This window comes from Molothrus ater, chromosome 3, assembly GCF_012460135.2.
Source record: "Molothrus ater isolate BHLD 08-10-18 breed brown headed cowbird chromosome 3, BPBGC_Mater_1.1, whole genome shotgun sequence".
Taxonomy (NCBI): Eukaryota; Metazoa; Chordata; class Aves; order Passeriformes; family Icteridae; genus Molothrus; species Molothrus ater.
Genome location: NC_050480.2, coordinates 38684530 through 38702123, shown reverse-complemented (window position 1 = coordinate 38702123; position 17594 = coordinate 38684530). Strand labels below are relative to the sequence as shown.

General features: G+C 36.2%; 1 protein-coding gene across 4 annotated transcripts in view; it reads left to right on the top strand.

Annotated features, from left to right (window-relative positions):
- The window catches only part of PDE10A (phosphodiesterase 10A), a 344241-nt gene that overhangs the window by 267372 nt on the left and 59275 nt on the right, over positions 1–17594 (top strand). For all 4 annotated transcript variants that reach the window (XM_036379649.2, XM_036379648.2, XM_054514177.1 and 1 more), the window contains one exon: positions 9259–9287. In XM_036379649.2, coding sequence (XP_036235542.1) covers positions 9259–9287 — 29 coding nt within the window. The remainder of the gene's footprint in view (positions 1–9258; positions 9288–17594) is intronic.

Here is a 17594-nt window from a genome sequence, read left to right as displayed (position 1 = left end):
TTAAACATTAACACAGATTGTACTAATAAAAGTTGCAGAGAGAAGTGGTGTGCATTTGAATAAATCTGCACATATGGGAACTGGTATATATTAATTTGGAGTGAAAGTTGAATTTTCAGTTTGTTAGCTATCTCTTTTTATAGTAAATCCATTTTGGCACATTTTGAAGGTGACAGGAATTTGCATCTTATTCAAGTTAATTAGAATCCTAACAGACACCACTTTACCAAGTCAAGACATTGCTGTGTCTGGAAGAAAGACAATAGAAAGTAAGGCAATCAGTTACAAATGAGTGATTCCAAAGTGAGTTCAGTGTAGGCTAATAATTCAAAATAGTGAAGAGAAGTGCAGATAAAGCACCTCAGGTATCAAATAAGCCGGTGTGGCACAGCATTTAAAACCACTGACCTATATGCTAGATTAATTTGGCTGGCCTTTTGTTTATTTCCTAAGAATATCACCTCAGAGAATAACATTTCTGTGTGCAGTATTTCTGGAGCCGTTTTATTCTTACTTATTGTACATCATAGTATAAATTTTATATATACATTTAAAGAAAAGCCAATGTAACAGGCTTTTTCCCTTTCAGCTGCTGTAGAGACTGTCAAACTTGAAGTCCTTTTTATAGAATTCAGGCTCAGAATGCATGGAGTAACTTGGAAGTGACCCTGGAAAATAAATTATTGTTTTATAGAGTTTTTTTCTGCATTTCTTTTGTGCTTTTGTTTTATTTGGCATATTTGTTTTTATATACTAACTCATTAATGTGATTTTATAACCCTTATTGGTACTTTTATGCTATTTTGATCCAGCAGCTTTATTTGCAATATTGCTGTCTTTTTTTGTATAGTTAGTGTTGTCTAATGAACTTATAAATACTTCACTCTACTAGAATTTTAATAATGCCATCTGTTCACTTGATGGAGAATGGCAAAGCACACTGAAGTGACTACCTTTTTTTTTCTTCTTGACAGCTGTATTTTTAAAGCTTATGATTTAAGTTTCCAGCATTCTTTTAAAATTAACAATACCAGTAAACAATATTGGAAGCAAAAGGATTTTTTTTTGTGCAAATCTTTCCTTGTGACTTATGTGTCAGGTTTTCTTTAGATGCAGTTTGAGTTTTTTTGATCTCTGTAAACAGTATTTTTTTTTTTACTGGATCTCATTTTCCACCATGGCAGAAAGTAAAATAATCCTAGAGAGGTCATCACCATTGGTAGCATCTGACGTCTTTGTCCAAGCTGCTTGCTCATCCTGGCATCTTTGTCCCTCTCTCCTTGCACATCCTCCTTTTGAAACTATTTTGAAAGTCTTTTGCTCTTCTTTGTGCTTTCAGTTTTGCTTTATTTAATTATGTTAATGTTTGTGTTTTGAACCACCAGTGTATTATGTAGTTATTAGGCTGTTCTCTTTGGTGTAATGCTTGGTGACTTAATGTCACTCCTGCAGTTAGTTGTCAAAACAAGTAGCCTGATGTCTAGAAATGGTCAGGTCCCCTGGCGGCTTCTGGGGGAGTCAGTGCTGCATGTGAAAATTGGGTGGCCTTGTATGTATGCCTGAGTAGATGTCAGACCCAAATGTGTTAATTAACACAGCTCTGGTGTTTCTCAACTAGGTAGATGTAGTATATAAAGAAGTGTCAAAGAAGCAGTTGTATCACGGGGTTGTTTTTCCAAATTCCTTATCCAAGTAGTTGTGTGATGCTTGCTTACGTAAGGAACTCATGTTGGTGTTGACAGAACTCTGTGGCAGGCCTGATGAAGGAATTTGGGAAGAACGATGCTGTAACTGACAAATTCTGCGATTCCTCAATCATGACTGTTTCAAAACTATTTTGAAGGCATGGTGAGAAGGGACTTAGATTATGAATTACCCTTTTCATACTTGCAGGAATAGATTTCTCGCTTGGTTGCTGGCTCTCAGTGTGTGATCATTAGTAGTTCTCTTAGATTGACAATTTGGGAGATAGACACAGGCTCCTTATCCCAGCAGGCGGCAACTACAGCCGTGCTGAAGAGGTGCGGCTTGCTCTGGTTTCCTTTATTCCACTGATGGAAGTGGTACTTCCACTTTCTCTTACTGCTGTGTTAGATATAGTTTATTAGCTTTCCAGCTGATTTCTGTATGTATTTCCTGATTTCTTATTAAGTATTTCAATTAATTTACCATCTGCATTGGATTTTGTTAGTTAAATAAAAAATGCACATGAAAGTAGTTTTGTCTTGCACGAACACATCCAGTTCTTCATTTACTCTAAGCCTCTAAGCTTGTAGATCTGAATTTGCATTTTTCCTTTGGACATTGCTCTTTTTTTTTTCCTATTTTTTTTCCCCTTCTGATTCCTTCTGAAATTTCCAGTTTAATCTCTTCTCTGTGTGTGTGAGTCACATTTGCCTTGCAACCCCTAAGGAAGGGATGATTTCTGTCACCAAGTGTCTCATGTTCCTAATTGCAGAGATACTGTGATTTACCTCCCTTTCTTATGGTTTAATGATTCAAGGAGCTAGATTCTTATGATGGGATTATTATCAGTGCCTGATAGTACAGCCAGCCCTCAGTTGGAAGCCTGTGTCAAAGTTTCTATACTGAAAGTTGGTATGCAGTACATTTGTTGGCATAGTGGAGCATGTGGATGTTCTGGTGGGCATATGCAGAAATCATCAATCCACTGAGGACTGAGTTCTACCTGTAAATTTTTGCGGAACTTCCTCTTGGAGAACCAGTCTGAGTCAAAGGATAATCTGGATGCTGATGTGCCAAGGCATTTAATGACTATATCTCCTGATGCATGTGGACCGCTAGGTGCTGGGACTTTGTGATGTGTTCTGGTGTTGGAGTGTCTGATGTTGGCTGTTCCCACATGTCCTGGGAGTTAGATGAGACCAGTCAGAGCTATATAAACAGAGCTTCATTGGGAACATTCTTGTTTTCAGCCAGGGAAAACTGGTATTTGTCACATTTTTATCTTGTCTTTTAGTAAGCTCACTGTTCAATAGCCATCCTCAATTACTTCACATAGTGCTAATATTATGTTAGGATTTCACAAGTGGCTGAGTCTCTACGACTTAGTGAATGATCATTCTCATGTGAGCAGTGAGAATCAGCAGAGTAAATCAACACACCTAGTCATCATTGGGGTATTTAACTTCCTTTCATTTCAAGCAATTGGGTACCAGACTGCTTTGGAGATTTTTTTTTTTTTTTTTAAATCATAGTGCATGTATTCTTGCCTGGAAACTTTTCTAAATCTGGCCTAGCATGTTTAATACTGCACTTGCTATTAGAGAGAGGTAAATTTTTCCTTTGTTCAAATGTCAGTAGAAGAATACTGAAATCCACAACACCTTGGATTTTTTTGTTGTTGTTGTAGAGCAGCCGAAAAGATAATTTTTAAAGTTCTTTTTTTTCTTGTATCATTCCTGTGAACTATAATTATCTGTCATTATAAAATCTTTTTAGAATAAAACTCACTACTTCAGGAATTCATAAGGTGCAATCATTATCTTTCATGGAGAACTGTCTATAATTTTGTAGTTATATATTCTGTTCCTTTCCACACACTGAAGATATAATTTTATATATTTTTTAGCAGTCTTCTCATTGCAAGCGAAATGTTTTACTCACAGTGGTGGTACTGATAAGTAGTAAATAGTTCAATCTTCTCTTGGTTTCAATCTGTTCATCGTGTTAGTGTAACATGTCATTTTTCAAAGACTCTAAAGTCGTGAATTATCTGCACATCATTATTCTGTAATATTCAACTCAGTCACTGAGAGCTTGATTATGATTACTAACAAATCAACTGAAATGTCCTAAAAGCAAAAAGGCTTAATTTGTAAATTTTAATCTGTCTTTTTCATCTTCAGGTTTTTTTTCTTGATTAATTTAAATATTTTTTCAGTTTCTTGGTTTTCAATCTCCGGAGTAAAGTAAATAAAATACATCACTTGTCCAAATGTACCAGTGTTGTAGTTACAGTATAGTTTCTTCAGAGGGATTGAAATGATTCCCCTGACATAAATGTTTCACACTGGATCACTGCACTCTCTCACGTGGTAACCTGTCCTCTCAAGCTCTAATGGTCCCTTACCCTTGTTGACGTTAGCAAACTTTTCCTCTGGGGCATTTCTTTTGTTTCTTTTGTCAGCTGTTCTAAAGAGAAGAAAACTACTCTGTCTTGATACATCTGCAAATTCTGAGGATTTTACTGCAAAGTTCAGTAACATGACAGTTGTTTTCAATGTAGTCAGAGGTGCAGAAAGATGAAAATCAGGCAGCCTGCAAAGCTTCTTGTTCTACTTTTGATTCTCTATAGCGATAAACAGTGAAATCTGAAAATTTTAAACAACTTCTTGAGAGTTCAATAGCTTACAATTTTATTACATGGACATGTTTTTCCCAAAAAAACCCATCTTTTATGTTCCTAAATGGAAGGAGACAAGAATACAGTGATCAAAAAGGTAGTGATAAGAACAAAATAGAAATATTTACAAGCAAAAAGTTTACTAAAAATGTTGGTATCTGGTTCTCTGTCTCCCCAGGGTAAGTGAAATATTACATTCTTCCAAACATGTGTAAGATTATTGTGTTCTCTTGCTGTCACTGAGCCATATGCAGTATTTCCTGCTCCAGAAGCTGACAATCTGCTGAAATTTCTTGGTCTGTTTGGACCAACAATCTTGGAAGCCTCGCTCCATGCCAGGGATGGGAACCTTGGGGCGCTAAGCTGTGTGATCCCATCCCTTGCCTTGCTGGGCTCAGAGTGGGCTGCAAATAGATGTTGGGAAAGCAGGAGGAAGTGCCTTTCCTTAAAGTTCCCCAGGCATCTTATCAGTTGGGAACAGGTGTTCATGGTCTAGGAATAAACAAACTAAACTCCAGAGGCCCAGCAGGGTCCAGAAGGTGTGCATGTTTTTAAAATATCCAAATGTCTTGCAGTGGACAAGGTCCAGTGGGGCTTTCTCAGGTTGCTGGAGCTTCGTAGGACCTGCTTCAAGCAGTGTTCTCTTTTAACCATCTCTTTTGCTCTGAATCACTATATATTATAGAAATGCCATGACATTTAATACAAGAAAGCATTTCTGTTTTCCATTCCATGCTGTAGCAGTTCTATTGATTTTAATGCAATTGCTGAAGGTATATGTCTGAGTAGTATTTGAGCCAACGGCAATGTAATATTTTCCTTCTCTTTGAAAACACCTGCTGAATGCAATAAAACTTTGATTTTGAAGTTGGAATTTGGTATTTGAAAAATATTCAAGAGTGAAGAGACATCTCTATTCAAAAGTGAGAGACAGATTAGTAGTGATAATGTTCTTTCTTGGATACATTGAAATTGGGTCGCTAATGGATGAGAGTCTTCTTTCACCAAACATGCTAACATGACATGTAATCAGTTTTAAAGAAAGCTGCAGTGCAGCTAGTGGACTGAAAGCCAGGCAGAATTATGTGTCAGAGAAGAAAAGCAGTAATTATGAGCATAAAGGTGTAGCTGTAAATGGGTAAGTATGAAAAAATTATAAACTGCTTTACATACTCTTCAGCCCATTGTCTTGTGGCTGCATTGGTAATAAACAATGGTGATTGCACCTTGCTGACTGATAATATAGATGAGCTAACCAGTTTAACACTCTTGTCATTCAACAGCCCTGTTGAATAGGATATCAAGTCATCGGCTAATTACCGTAAAACACAATCATACACTTTCTTGGTAAAGCATATTTACTGCTGGAAACTCTTAAGTTTCTTCCTGATGGTCAGAGCCCAGGTTCCAACATGATTTTTGCTGAGGTATATTAAACTTGAGAGACTTCTGTTGAATTTTGTGGAGCTTTTAGCAGATGTGGAAAGGCCCTCCTTAGATTAGTTGAAGTTGCCACATACGTTTTACAGTTGAGGATTTTTACCATCATGGATGTATAGGTGTGGAGCTACCATCCATTGGTATATCTTGTACTAAGTAATCAAGTACTTAGTTCTTAATTGCTTAAGTACTAGGCAATTTTGGGAACAGAAAAAAACCAGGATCTTCCTCATGCTTTTCTGTTCTCACAAGGACTGGTGATACTTTCAGAAGATGCCTTTTGGAAGTCTTCTGGCCAGAATAAGCCATCCTGCAAAATTGCTCCAACCATTTCATCAGTTTAGTGTGGGCTAAGACCATAGAAAACAATAAGCTTCCAAATTTACCAGATTTAGGTATGTCTAATGAAGTCAAGTGCACAGTCTCCTGAATCCTATTGTGTGTAGTGCCCTGTCTGCTTATGTGCGAAGGAGTGAATTAAAATTTTAGGACACCTGGCAGACAATATGTTTCTCTGTTTACCATCTGCAGTGAAGTCTTGGTTCAGGTCTTATTTATTGTCTGTTGCATGTTACTGAAGAAGAGGAAGAATGGAGCATCATTTTTCAGGAGCTTAAAAATAACAGTGTAGATCTTCTTGTTCATGGAAAAGAGCTAGAATTCATGTTTTGTCCTGCTTCAGAGAAAGAAACACAGTGTGCCACCAGAGATCAATCTAATGAAAATTCCCTTACAATGTATAGGCCTATGTTTAACAAACTAAATTAGTTTTCTGTGAAGTAACACAAGTGCTTCTGAATTGTGAGGTAATTCGGACTGTTGAAAATCAGGAGCAGCGTTCAGGTGCCCTTAATGAGATTTTGCATTAAGAAGCAAGAATGTTTTTGAGTGATGGCTTGAAATTTCTGTTGCATATGTGTGATAGTTACTGCTTTAGGAAGCCCACTCTCAGCTGAGGTATCTTTGAAATATCCTACAAATGCAGTGGAGACAGAAGCTGCCAGATTCAAGATGTCTAAAATAAGGATGCAAATTGCAATTAAAATAGACTGACCAGTTTCATCTGACTGATGCCATTCTACTGCAGAGATTAAGTAAACCTTTATTTCAGGGTGGTGAGATCAGTCTTTAACCAACTTACACAAATTGATATGGAATTTCTATTGATCTATGGGTGCATGACACTTTTCAAGGTAAAGAAAATGAGCGAATATGTCTCTGCTGGTCTAATTGCATTGCGAGCAACTTGTGTCTTATTATCTGAAGCCTAAAGCAAATTTTGAAAAGAAAAATGATTAGGTCAATCGGACATCTGCTGTGTGGGAAAACATTCCTTAGGAAACTGTGACTGTAGAGCTCTCTAGGATCTCAAACAGAATTAATCCTAAGCATTTGTTTGCTGTCAACAACAACATTAGTGTACCAGCAGCAGTATTTAACTACACAGAAAAAAGAACAGTTTAAGATCAGGGAGAAAGTCGATATTATTTTTGCAGAAGAGTTCCTGAGATAAAACTAACTAATTAAAATCATTGCTTTCATGGTAAATACCTCAAAATTTCATGTCTGAGATGTTGAAAACTTTCTTTGCATTAAAATTTTCTTTGTGACTGCTCTGGTTTAGCATCTTGCAATTGCCAAAAACTTACTGGCATTTGTTTTGTTTTTAAAAATGCATGCATAGAAATCTGTGTATGAAATGGGATTTTATTTTTTTTAAATGTGCTTCAGAGATGTATAGAATCACAGGCTCCATGAATAAGGTGAATAGAGGGAATCAGATGAAATACATAGTGTGCAGATGGAAAATAAAATAGTTTTTCTGGTATTATGTATTTGAACTGTGGAGCTCATAGCGTTTTGAGAATGCTAAAGACTGGTGATAGGTTAATAACCAGCCAAACAAAATCTAACACCCCTCCTACCCCACAAAAGTGTGAGGCAGAAAACCCCATCCTTTAAACAGAAAAGTGTCATCAGTGATTGAAGAAATGTTTGATCGGTCGGTTACTGAAAACTGAGAGTACACTCCCAAGGAAAGTGTCATGTCATCACTCTGTTTTCTGTTGCTCACATTTCCTGTTGCTCAGTGTCAGAAATCAGGTAATAGGAGAGAGGGATTTTGAGTGTAGCTCTGGCTGTTCTTGTAACTGGTATGCAGATTTGTCTGGTTCAGGAAGATAACATTACTGAATGTGGCAGAGCATGTGTTGCATGTTGCACTGCAAGCAGCAGAACTGCCTTCAATAGGCAAATTAAGTCTGTGTTCTGCATGTGTAAATTAGTGGCATATGATTTGACTAGGATTAAGAGGACACTAATATTCATTCACTCACAGTTGTGAAATATTTTATTTTCCTTGGCACCACTCAATTTTGAGGGGAAATCTGTATTGCTGTAGAGAATTCTTTCATCAGAAATTGTGTATTAAATGTGTTTGCTAGAAAATCTGAGGGTTTCTACCTTTGGTGTTTAAAAGTTCATCTTAAGTGGCAAGATATGAAGAGTCTTGGACAAATATAAGCATACAGTATTTTCTGTGAGATTAAATCTATTTCCTGACTGAATTTTAATTTCCGAAGTATAGTAATTGGACTCCTTGGAGCAAATAAAAGGTTAAAAATAGTTGTCTTCATGTTTTCAGAAACAACTAACCAAGTGGAGGTTTATAAAGGTGTTTTTAAGCTACTTTTGGTGTGGTTAAACTGAAAGTTGGAAACTCTGCCTGTGGCAGATGTGTTCTTGCTGTGTAGCTGTGCTCCCTGGATTTTCAGAAATACTACTCAATGTTTTAGCTCTGATATTGTACCTGTGTTTATTTATATGTATTAAACTTACTAAAAATGCATGAAAGTCTGTTTGCATTTGAAAGGACAAAACATCTGTGTTTGTGTCCGTATATATGTGTATATATAACCTTGTAATCTATTTTCTTTTAGCATGTTATGCCAGACCTCATCAGTGATATTCTTCTTTAGTTATGGCTACAAGGTTTTTTTTTTCCATGTCCAAAGAAGTCAACATGACTAGCATCTTTGATATTAGAACTAGAACTTTGATATTAGGTTTAAGTCTGCTCACTAGCTTCCTTGTAGGATGTTGGTGACATATATTTGTTAGTAAAGGCCTTTAATTCTCAGAATATGCAGTACTAACAATACCCTAACTGAATTGGAATATAAATGTAGTGTTTAGTGTTTTTAGTGTTTTCCCTCTGAATTCTGAAATGTATGAAATTTTGTATTCTTAAGTCAAGATAGAATCCCTAAATACTTTATCCTAATTTCAGTTGATTTTTAGCTTTAGAAGCTTTTAAAAGGTTGTAAATGAAAGCCAATCTCAGGGTATTTCAATCACTTGATTAAAATGTATTAGGAAAGTTTTTTATCTTGTTTTTCATTCAGTCTGGAAACTTCCCAGAGTGCCTAATTGTTTGGTTTGTTTCCTTGTAGATGAAACGGCTCCTAAAGAAGTCAGCAGGGTAAGTGCTGCTCTCTATCCCCTCTAAAAACACGTGGCCCACTGTTCACTTGAGATGATTTTTCCATAAACTCTGATCAAGATTTATCTCTATTCCCTGGTTATAGTGTATCTCCAGAGGAAAAAATGCTGTACAGACTGTCTAGAGAACAGTTAATAAGGAAAATAAATATTAAGAACACTTGATTGGCTGTAAATAAATTGAAGGGTATTTTGCATTTAGAGTTCTCCCAGTGCTATTTTTGTGATCCAGTTTTAAGAAGGTACTTCGTGGAAACCAGGAAATTCATGGGACTTTGAGCATAACATCATACTATTTAATCAGTGTAACTGCCTCAATAAGGGGCAAGCATAGGAAGGGAAGAAAAATGCCCTATTTCATAACACCCTTTTGAGATGTGGCATGATACAATGAGTTAAGTTCTCTTATTTAAAATATTTTGCAGTGGTCTGCATGATATGTAATGTAAAATCCTAAAAAACCACATTCAATAATAGACTCCCAACCCTAGCCTTACATCTGATTGACACTGTGTCCTGCAGAATATCTGTCTGTGACTGAGGACTAATTACAGGGATCTGTTAGGAGTGAGTGCCTTTGCTGTGAATGAGAAAATTTCAGTTCAGGACAACCTGTTGCTCCCAGATGGGTCCAGACATCCTGAGGGACCCCATAATGTGGGAGAACCCTTATGACTTTCCAAGATGGAATCATAGTCCTGTTTTGGTCTCCTTCTCGAATGTGTTGCATAAACTATTTCATGCTCCCAAGAGGAGCCCAGTAGTGTCAGACATCTATTAAAAACAGGGCAGGTTGAAAGACTGCAAAAACTGGCTGAATGCTCTTGCGCTCAGTGGAAGGCCTTTGGAAAATGCTAGAATGTGGAAGGAGTGGAGAACTAAGGCTGGTAGTGGAAGTTTCAGTTTTGTAACCCTGTGAGCAGAGGGCTGGTATAAGGGGTAACAGGAGTTCACCTCATATGTGTCTACAAGAAAGAGATTTAGTGTTGTCTAAAAATGAGTTCATTCAAGCAGACGTTTTCCATATACATGATGTTCCATGGACTTAGAAGGCTGTTGAGAGTTTAGGTGAAAATTAGTGTGCTTTAGTAGTTCATTAGTTTTCCAACATGGTTTTTGTTCAACTCTTAGTATGCTACTGTTATGACAGTGAATACCTTTTGTTGTAATGTGGAATTATTGTTATTAGTGTATCAATATATATTGTTTTGATCTCAAAATAACTAAACATCTCCCTAAAAATCTCAGAAGCTCTAATTATGTATGTGGGAAAGTTCCTTTTAATTGTCATTAATTTAGTAGATTAACATTTACCTAAACCTCTGTAAAACAGAATTACAGAATATATCTTAGTTACCACATCTGAGCTATTTAAGGCAAAGAAAACAAGTTCTGAACCCCCAAGTCTGCCTTGCCAGTCGCTCCCTGTGTCTCTCGGACTGGTGTCAGCCATCTCACCCCTCAAAGTCATATCTTGTGGCTTAGGATTTCCTAAAGATGGATGGGCTGTCACTTGAAGCCCTGGAATCAGTAGGGTGCAGATGATACTTCAGATGTTCTTAAGTAAACATTCTCTCCCTTGTTTTTTTTAGCCATCAATCATTGTGCACTTGGTATGTATACTGTGGTGCACTCCTATTTGGTTTAGCTTTTTTAAAAGTAAAGTACTTGAAGGTACTCAGGAGTACACCATGCTACAAATAAACAGGCTGATTTGTTTGCGGTGTTTTTGAATAATGCCATATATAATAATTTAGACCATTGTAATACATCCTCTTTCTTCAGCAGCAGCTCAAACTGATACCACCTTAATTAAATATGAACATAGATTAGAATTTAAATTAGGAAAGCTCTGTATGTGAGTAATGTTTTTCAGACAAAAAGACACGTTCACACTGACTGAAAAATTATGAGTTTTGAAGTCATTAAGTGTCACATTTTTAATTCCTGAAAACATCTGCAAGAAACAGCTTGTATCATAGGGAAGGAAAAATTAAGGTTAGTGAAAGGAAATTTATTGCCGAATTAAATCACCGATTGCTTTAGCAATACCATGTTAGCTAGAAAATTAGGTAGGAATATACTAAAAAAAATCTTAAATTGTTGGAAGGTAATTTCAGTATTTTCAAGGGTTTCATGTTGCAGTTTCACACTTAGAAAATTTAAGAAATTTTGAAATGTAAGTTCTGAAATCCTGTTTAATAGGAACTGAATTTTGAATATATTATTTTTAGCTTCTCAGTAAAAAATTAAAATAAAGCTGCCAACTTGGCTATTGGCACTTCATTTCAAGTTTTTGAAAGAAGAGGAGAGGAGAAAGCAGGAGAAGACTTCTGCATAATTTAAATTTTGAGAATTGTAGAATAGAAAAAAAGAAAATAATAATCAAAATTTATTATTTTTTATTCTGGTCTACTAATGGCAATTTTGTCAATACTTTGGTGTTCAGAAATTATTTGGAAAGATTTCCTTGTTTGGCCTGATGTAGCATCTGAATGGTGGTGGAGGGAAAAGATTTCCTGATTCCTGTAGACAGCTTTTGGCATAAGAGCAGCTCTGGTTACAAAATACTTCATGAGCATCTGTGACCAATGAACCTGTGAACTTTTTTCTGATACTAGTTTCCAGTGTTTATGAAATATATGTAACTAGGGACAGAATCTCGTTTTTGCATGATGTAGTATTGGGAACATCCTTGGAAATGCTGAGTTTCTTCTGCTCACTTATTGTGCAGATGTGTGTTGGCTGATCCCATCCATCCTAGTTGCACAAGTGGTTTTCTGGGTAGAGGGATTTCAAAAGGAAAACCAACTATTGAACTATTTGGATGAAGAAAACTTAAACTGAATACTTTGCTATTTTCCATTTCCTATTTTGCTATTTAATCTGCAGAAGAAACGAAAAGAGAGGAGTGTGAGTTTGAGCACTAAGTGTGCATGTATTCATGCACATCTAGAATAAAGATGTAGTTCTCTGACAACATTAGTGAAAACAGTGTGCTTTGGAGGCATGTTATTCCTTTCAGTTGGCAAAAATAACCCCATTCCTTCATGAACTATAGCCAGGATTCTGTTCTACGTGCTGCTAAGTTCCCCGTGATCACTGTGTGCTCTTTTGTACCTCAGGTTCTGAAGTTTAAGTGAAAATACTCCATGTTCCTGATATGATCACAGCAAAATTAGCTGTTCATTTTGCTTAATAACTTTCCATTCCATGTTTACTTGAACAATACTTGCAGTGAAGTTGCCTTTTGGCAAGTACCTTTGCTTTGTAAACTCTGGCAATGCCAACAGCAATTCACTTTACAGAATTTTACCATATAAACACGAGAAAATTATTACCTAGCAAGTGACTTGCTCATTTAGATTACTTTATGCTTGGAAACAGGAATGATAGTTTAATCCTCTCCTTTCCCCTTTTTGGACTTGCAGCTTTTTGGCAGCTGCCTTGGCACCAGCCACCACCCAGCACAGTATGTCACTGCCAGTCACAGAATTAGCAAGTGTGTTTTCAGTAAGTAGTTGCAGTAATTGCATGCATCTTCACTGTGTGACTGATAATAAAGGTTTGGGCTCTCCATGACACATTGGCAAAGCAAGCTCATTCCTTGTAGTATCTTATTAAAGATAGGATTTAAATATTTTCACATTGTCCCAGAACTGAGAGCAGATTAATAAAAAAGTTAGGGGAACTAGAACAAATATAAAAATATATAGAAATATATATTTAGCCTTTAGAAGTGTTGCAAATGGCATTGCACCTATTGTCACGAGAAGATGCTTGTATAAGATGTCTTTAAAAAGAAAACCTTGTGAATACTGTGGTAGTGATAAGCAACAGTGGTAGGAAAATGAAGAAGTTTATTTTTAATGTTGTACATGGTGTCTTTAGAGTGCTTGCAAGTCAAGTATTAGGAGGGAATGTCATTTTATAAAAAGCTTTTTAAAAAGAGGAGCAGTATTCAGCCTTGTCAAATTAAACTGAAGCTCATTATGCTGTTTTATTATATAATCTGGAGAGGTGATATAATTGAGATATTCATGAGGTTTTATGAGCCTTACAGTTAATAACAGATTATATGGTTACTTCTATGTAATCATAATGTTCTTTTCTCATAAGTGAGGCCTTGGCTTTTTATGCTGTATTTTTTTCTATGGTGGAGCAATTTATTTCAGTGTTGCCATTTGGAAACAGGGAAGGAGCTTATGGGAAGGTTAGGATGGATGTCAGTGACGGGGGGCTGTGGGGCAAGAAGCTTCTTTTAGGAAAGGTGTTAATCTCTCTGAGGCTTGGAAATCAGCTAGATAAAAAGGCTGGGAAATGTGTACCTTCAAAACTACTGAGTTCTTTCTGTGCAGAGTAAGAAAGCTGGTTTGCATCATAATAGGGCCTGTGCTGCCAAATGTCATCTTGTATTTTCCCTTCTTTCATTTTGTCATGAAGCTGTTTGATGAGTGAAGAAAAAATTCATAAATACCTGCGTATGGTGCTGCAATGCTAAACTTTATTTACCATGCAAGTTCTAACCCATGTCCTCTCCAGTCAAAACAAGAAGAATAGACGTCAGACAAATGCGTGTAGGAGCAGTTTTCTCTGAGGCTATGTACAACCATTAAAATTAATCACCTCAGCTAAGACTGCACTTTATAGTTGCTTGCTTTCCAGCGTCCAAGTTTAAAGAAACTGGTTATGTCAGCCAAGCCCAGTTACCTCTTCTGATTTTTTTTTTTTTTTGAGTTTCCTCTCCAAGCTCATTGCTCCTCTGAAAGCCATCTCTGGGCTGTAAGTTTGCTTACCACTTTCTTCAGTCCAAGGATTTCACATCCTTTGGCTCAGCATTTCCACTTTGAAACAAGCAGTCTGATTAGCCTTTTGTAAGGGGGGGGATTGTGTTTTTTAATTATTTTTTTAAATGAAGTGCAGATCCATCTTTTTGTTGCTTCACATGTCCAGTTTATGCGTGTTTACAGTGTTATTTGAATGTAGTTATCTTGTGGTTATCTATGTCCCAAAATAACAAACCAATTTCCATGCAAGATGGGAACTAGCCATCAGTGCAGATAAACAATGCAAAATACTGCAGCCAGTGAAAGACAAGGTCTAGAAAAGGTAGCAGCACACATGAACATAGATGGCAAAAATGTATACAACCTATCTCACTACACTTAAAAATGACCTGAATAAATTTTACTATTGATGTAATTAAATAGGTTGAATTTTTTTTTAATATTATCTTATTTTCCCCCTGCAGCTGTTTCTTTCTTTATACCCACTGGTCTTCAGAAGTGCAATAACATTACTATAACTAAACTAAGTTCTTACACTTAAAGAAGTAGGTGATTATTGTGATACAGGTCTGGCCTTCTTTGTTTCTACACTAGATGTCTAAATACTCATTGTGATAAAGTGTAGTGACACATGGAATGAATATTTTAAGTACTTTTAAACCAAATGTCTCCTACAGGGCTGCCTTTGTCTTCAAGGGACTGGGTTTAGTCATCAGTATGTTCCTTTCTAGTTATGCATTCCTTTGTGAGGAAGAAAAAAAAGGGAAACATAGAAGAATAGTCTTCACTTAAAAAAAAGCAGTTAGTGTGTGGGTAAATAAGGTAATAGTGCCAAAATTCTTAAAATAAATATAGTATTTCTTTAGGAAAGATGCAAGTAATTGTGTATTGATTATCTTTCCAGAAGATAATTATGAATGCAACTGGAAAATTATGTAGAGCAAGTCTCTTAAATCAAGATGGTAACTGTGCATATGAGATTTTTCATGATGCTACCCAAGAGAGAAAAAAGCTCATCTCTTTCAGAAAAATATTTTTGTTCATTCTTTTTTGACTACAATTTTTATTTGAGAAGTACAGAAGTGTTGCTTTTGGCAAATTGTTTTTATAATGCAAGTATCAATGGCCCTGAGAACTTAGGTATGTAAGACCTGTCATTTTATACATCTGGTCAAGTATGAAAATACCTAGTGTGAAATATTTTGGACTGGCATCTCAATCAAATGTTAAGTTAATTCAGACCATTAAGACTTCAATCAAGCATTCTTTTTTTTTTTTTTTTTTTTATTTGGAGGCTTTTTTTTTAGTTCATTTTAAAATTCCTTCCCTGATGACTCTTGTTGCCAGGACTATAGTTTAATAGGAAAGAAAATTTGTGTTGGCTGGAAGTTTATGAGGAGATTTTGGTTGTTTTTGGTTCAGCAGCTGGCCTATATTCTGTAGTATGCTCATAGAGAAGAGAGGAGCTGTCAGTTTTAAAGATGACTGAGAACCTTGGGTGAAATCTAGTCCCTGCCTAAGGGCATTCTTTTGTGTAAAATGTTGCACAGAATTACTTGAATTCATTATCTGTGAGTTTTGATGCTGCCATTGACAGTTTAATTTAGGTGGTTTGAACAAGCTGGTTATCTAAAATACTAACTGATGTAACCAGATAGACCCAGGAGTTAAAAACACCTATTCTCTATGTACAATGACCCTGGCCTATGTTCATCCTTTATTCTTAGTGATTTCACACTGTTTAAGAACTGAGGTTCCTTACAGGAAGCCCTGTTTGCCCCAAAAGATTCTATTCCTGGTCCAGGAATTCCTTCTTACCTGGACAGCTGAGTTAATTTTTTCTTTCCTAATAATGTCATTTTGATCTCATAAAGTGTGTTTGTTGTTAGGTTTTTGAGGCTGTTTTTGTTGCTGTTTTGTGGTTTGTTTGTGTTTTTGTGGTTTTGGTGAGGTTTCTTTTTCTTGAATAATGTCATATTGTTTGAGATGTTTCTCTTTGGTTTGTTGGTTTTTTGTTTTTTTCTTTTTTGGCCTGCTTACATGTGTTTGATTGAATATGTCCTGAGTTTCAAGTTCCCCTCCATCTGTCCACGGTGTGGCTCCCTGTGACACCTCTAGAGTGCCTTGCAATTGGATACAACTGCTGCATTAATGAAGGCTTCTTGTTGCAGCAAAGGGACTTTTTCTCTCTTGCAAAAGCATAAATTGCCTGTGGCACAGCTGCACTAGGAGCATCAAAGCATGGAAATAATCTTAATTTCATTTTTTTTTTACTTTAGATATTCTATTGTGTACTTGAATATTAGTTTCTCCCTGTGTCTGAATTGTTTAGAATGAATACTTAAAATTCATCTACATTATTTCAGTATCTCCTTTTTTCAGTGTTTATGTTCATAGCCTCCTTGTTTAGTTCTAAGGCACAAAACTATTCTTAAATTACCTGTCATGGGTTGTCTTCTATTGCACTGAAATATTGTAAAGACTAAGAACCATATAAATATTTTTACATAAATCCTGTAAAAACAACCTTATTTTATGTTTATGAATTTTATTATGAATATTTATAACACAATTTCCCTTCTTAATTGTTAGTCCATTTTGATAGCTTTAAAATACACACAGCTACTAGAAATATTATGCTGGTATGATAGTGCTAAACTAGTTTTTAGTCTAATTGAATTATTTTATGTAATGTCATTGAAATTAAGAGTTTTACAGTAAGTATACCAAAATACTTAGGGACACTGAATCTTAAATAGAAGGAAATCAGCAATGGGAAAAATGAATTAAGGAAAAAGTTGATGAGCATTAATAATGTTTAAATTTCAAATTAAGAAATGCTACTTACTACATATAATAGTATATATATGTAATAAATACTCCTTTTCCACCAAGTGTGTTGGATTTTTTTGAGGAGTTGCTTTCTCAAAGTAAGTTTTACGCCAAATATGCACAAGTCTGTGTTAGCAACCACATTGGGTAGTGCTTGTACCAGAGTTTCCTGATGACTTAGTCAGTGTTTAAATACATGGTTTCATAAAGACTATTGTGGCTTTTCAACCGAACGTAAGTATGGTTATCCAATCTAAAACGCCTAGAACCTAATAAAAAACTCTTTCACTGTACTGTAATGAAAGGAAAACCATTTTTCAGCGTGACGGAGTAAATCTTTGTTGGTGATTGATCTAAGAATTGCTGAACTGTGCATCTGGACAAGCTGTACTCATCTGGGCAGCTGTGGGTGTCCAGATGGTCAGTTCCAGACGTGTGCCACGTAACAGTGGCCGGCGTTACGCAGCTGCCGTCCCTTCCGTGACACGGGTGCGGGCAGTGCTTTGCCCTGCTTACCAAACATTTGCAAGCATATGTGGCAGAGGTGAGGATAAAGGGCACACAGCTATTATATAATTACTATGCATGTTGAACTGCTGCTTGATTAGAGGGAAAGCAGTTATTCTGCCGTGGCTCATTTTGATGATGCGTTCTCTTAATGTATTAGC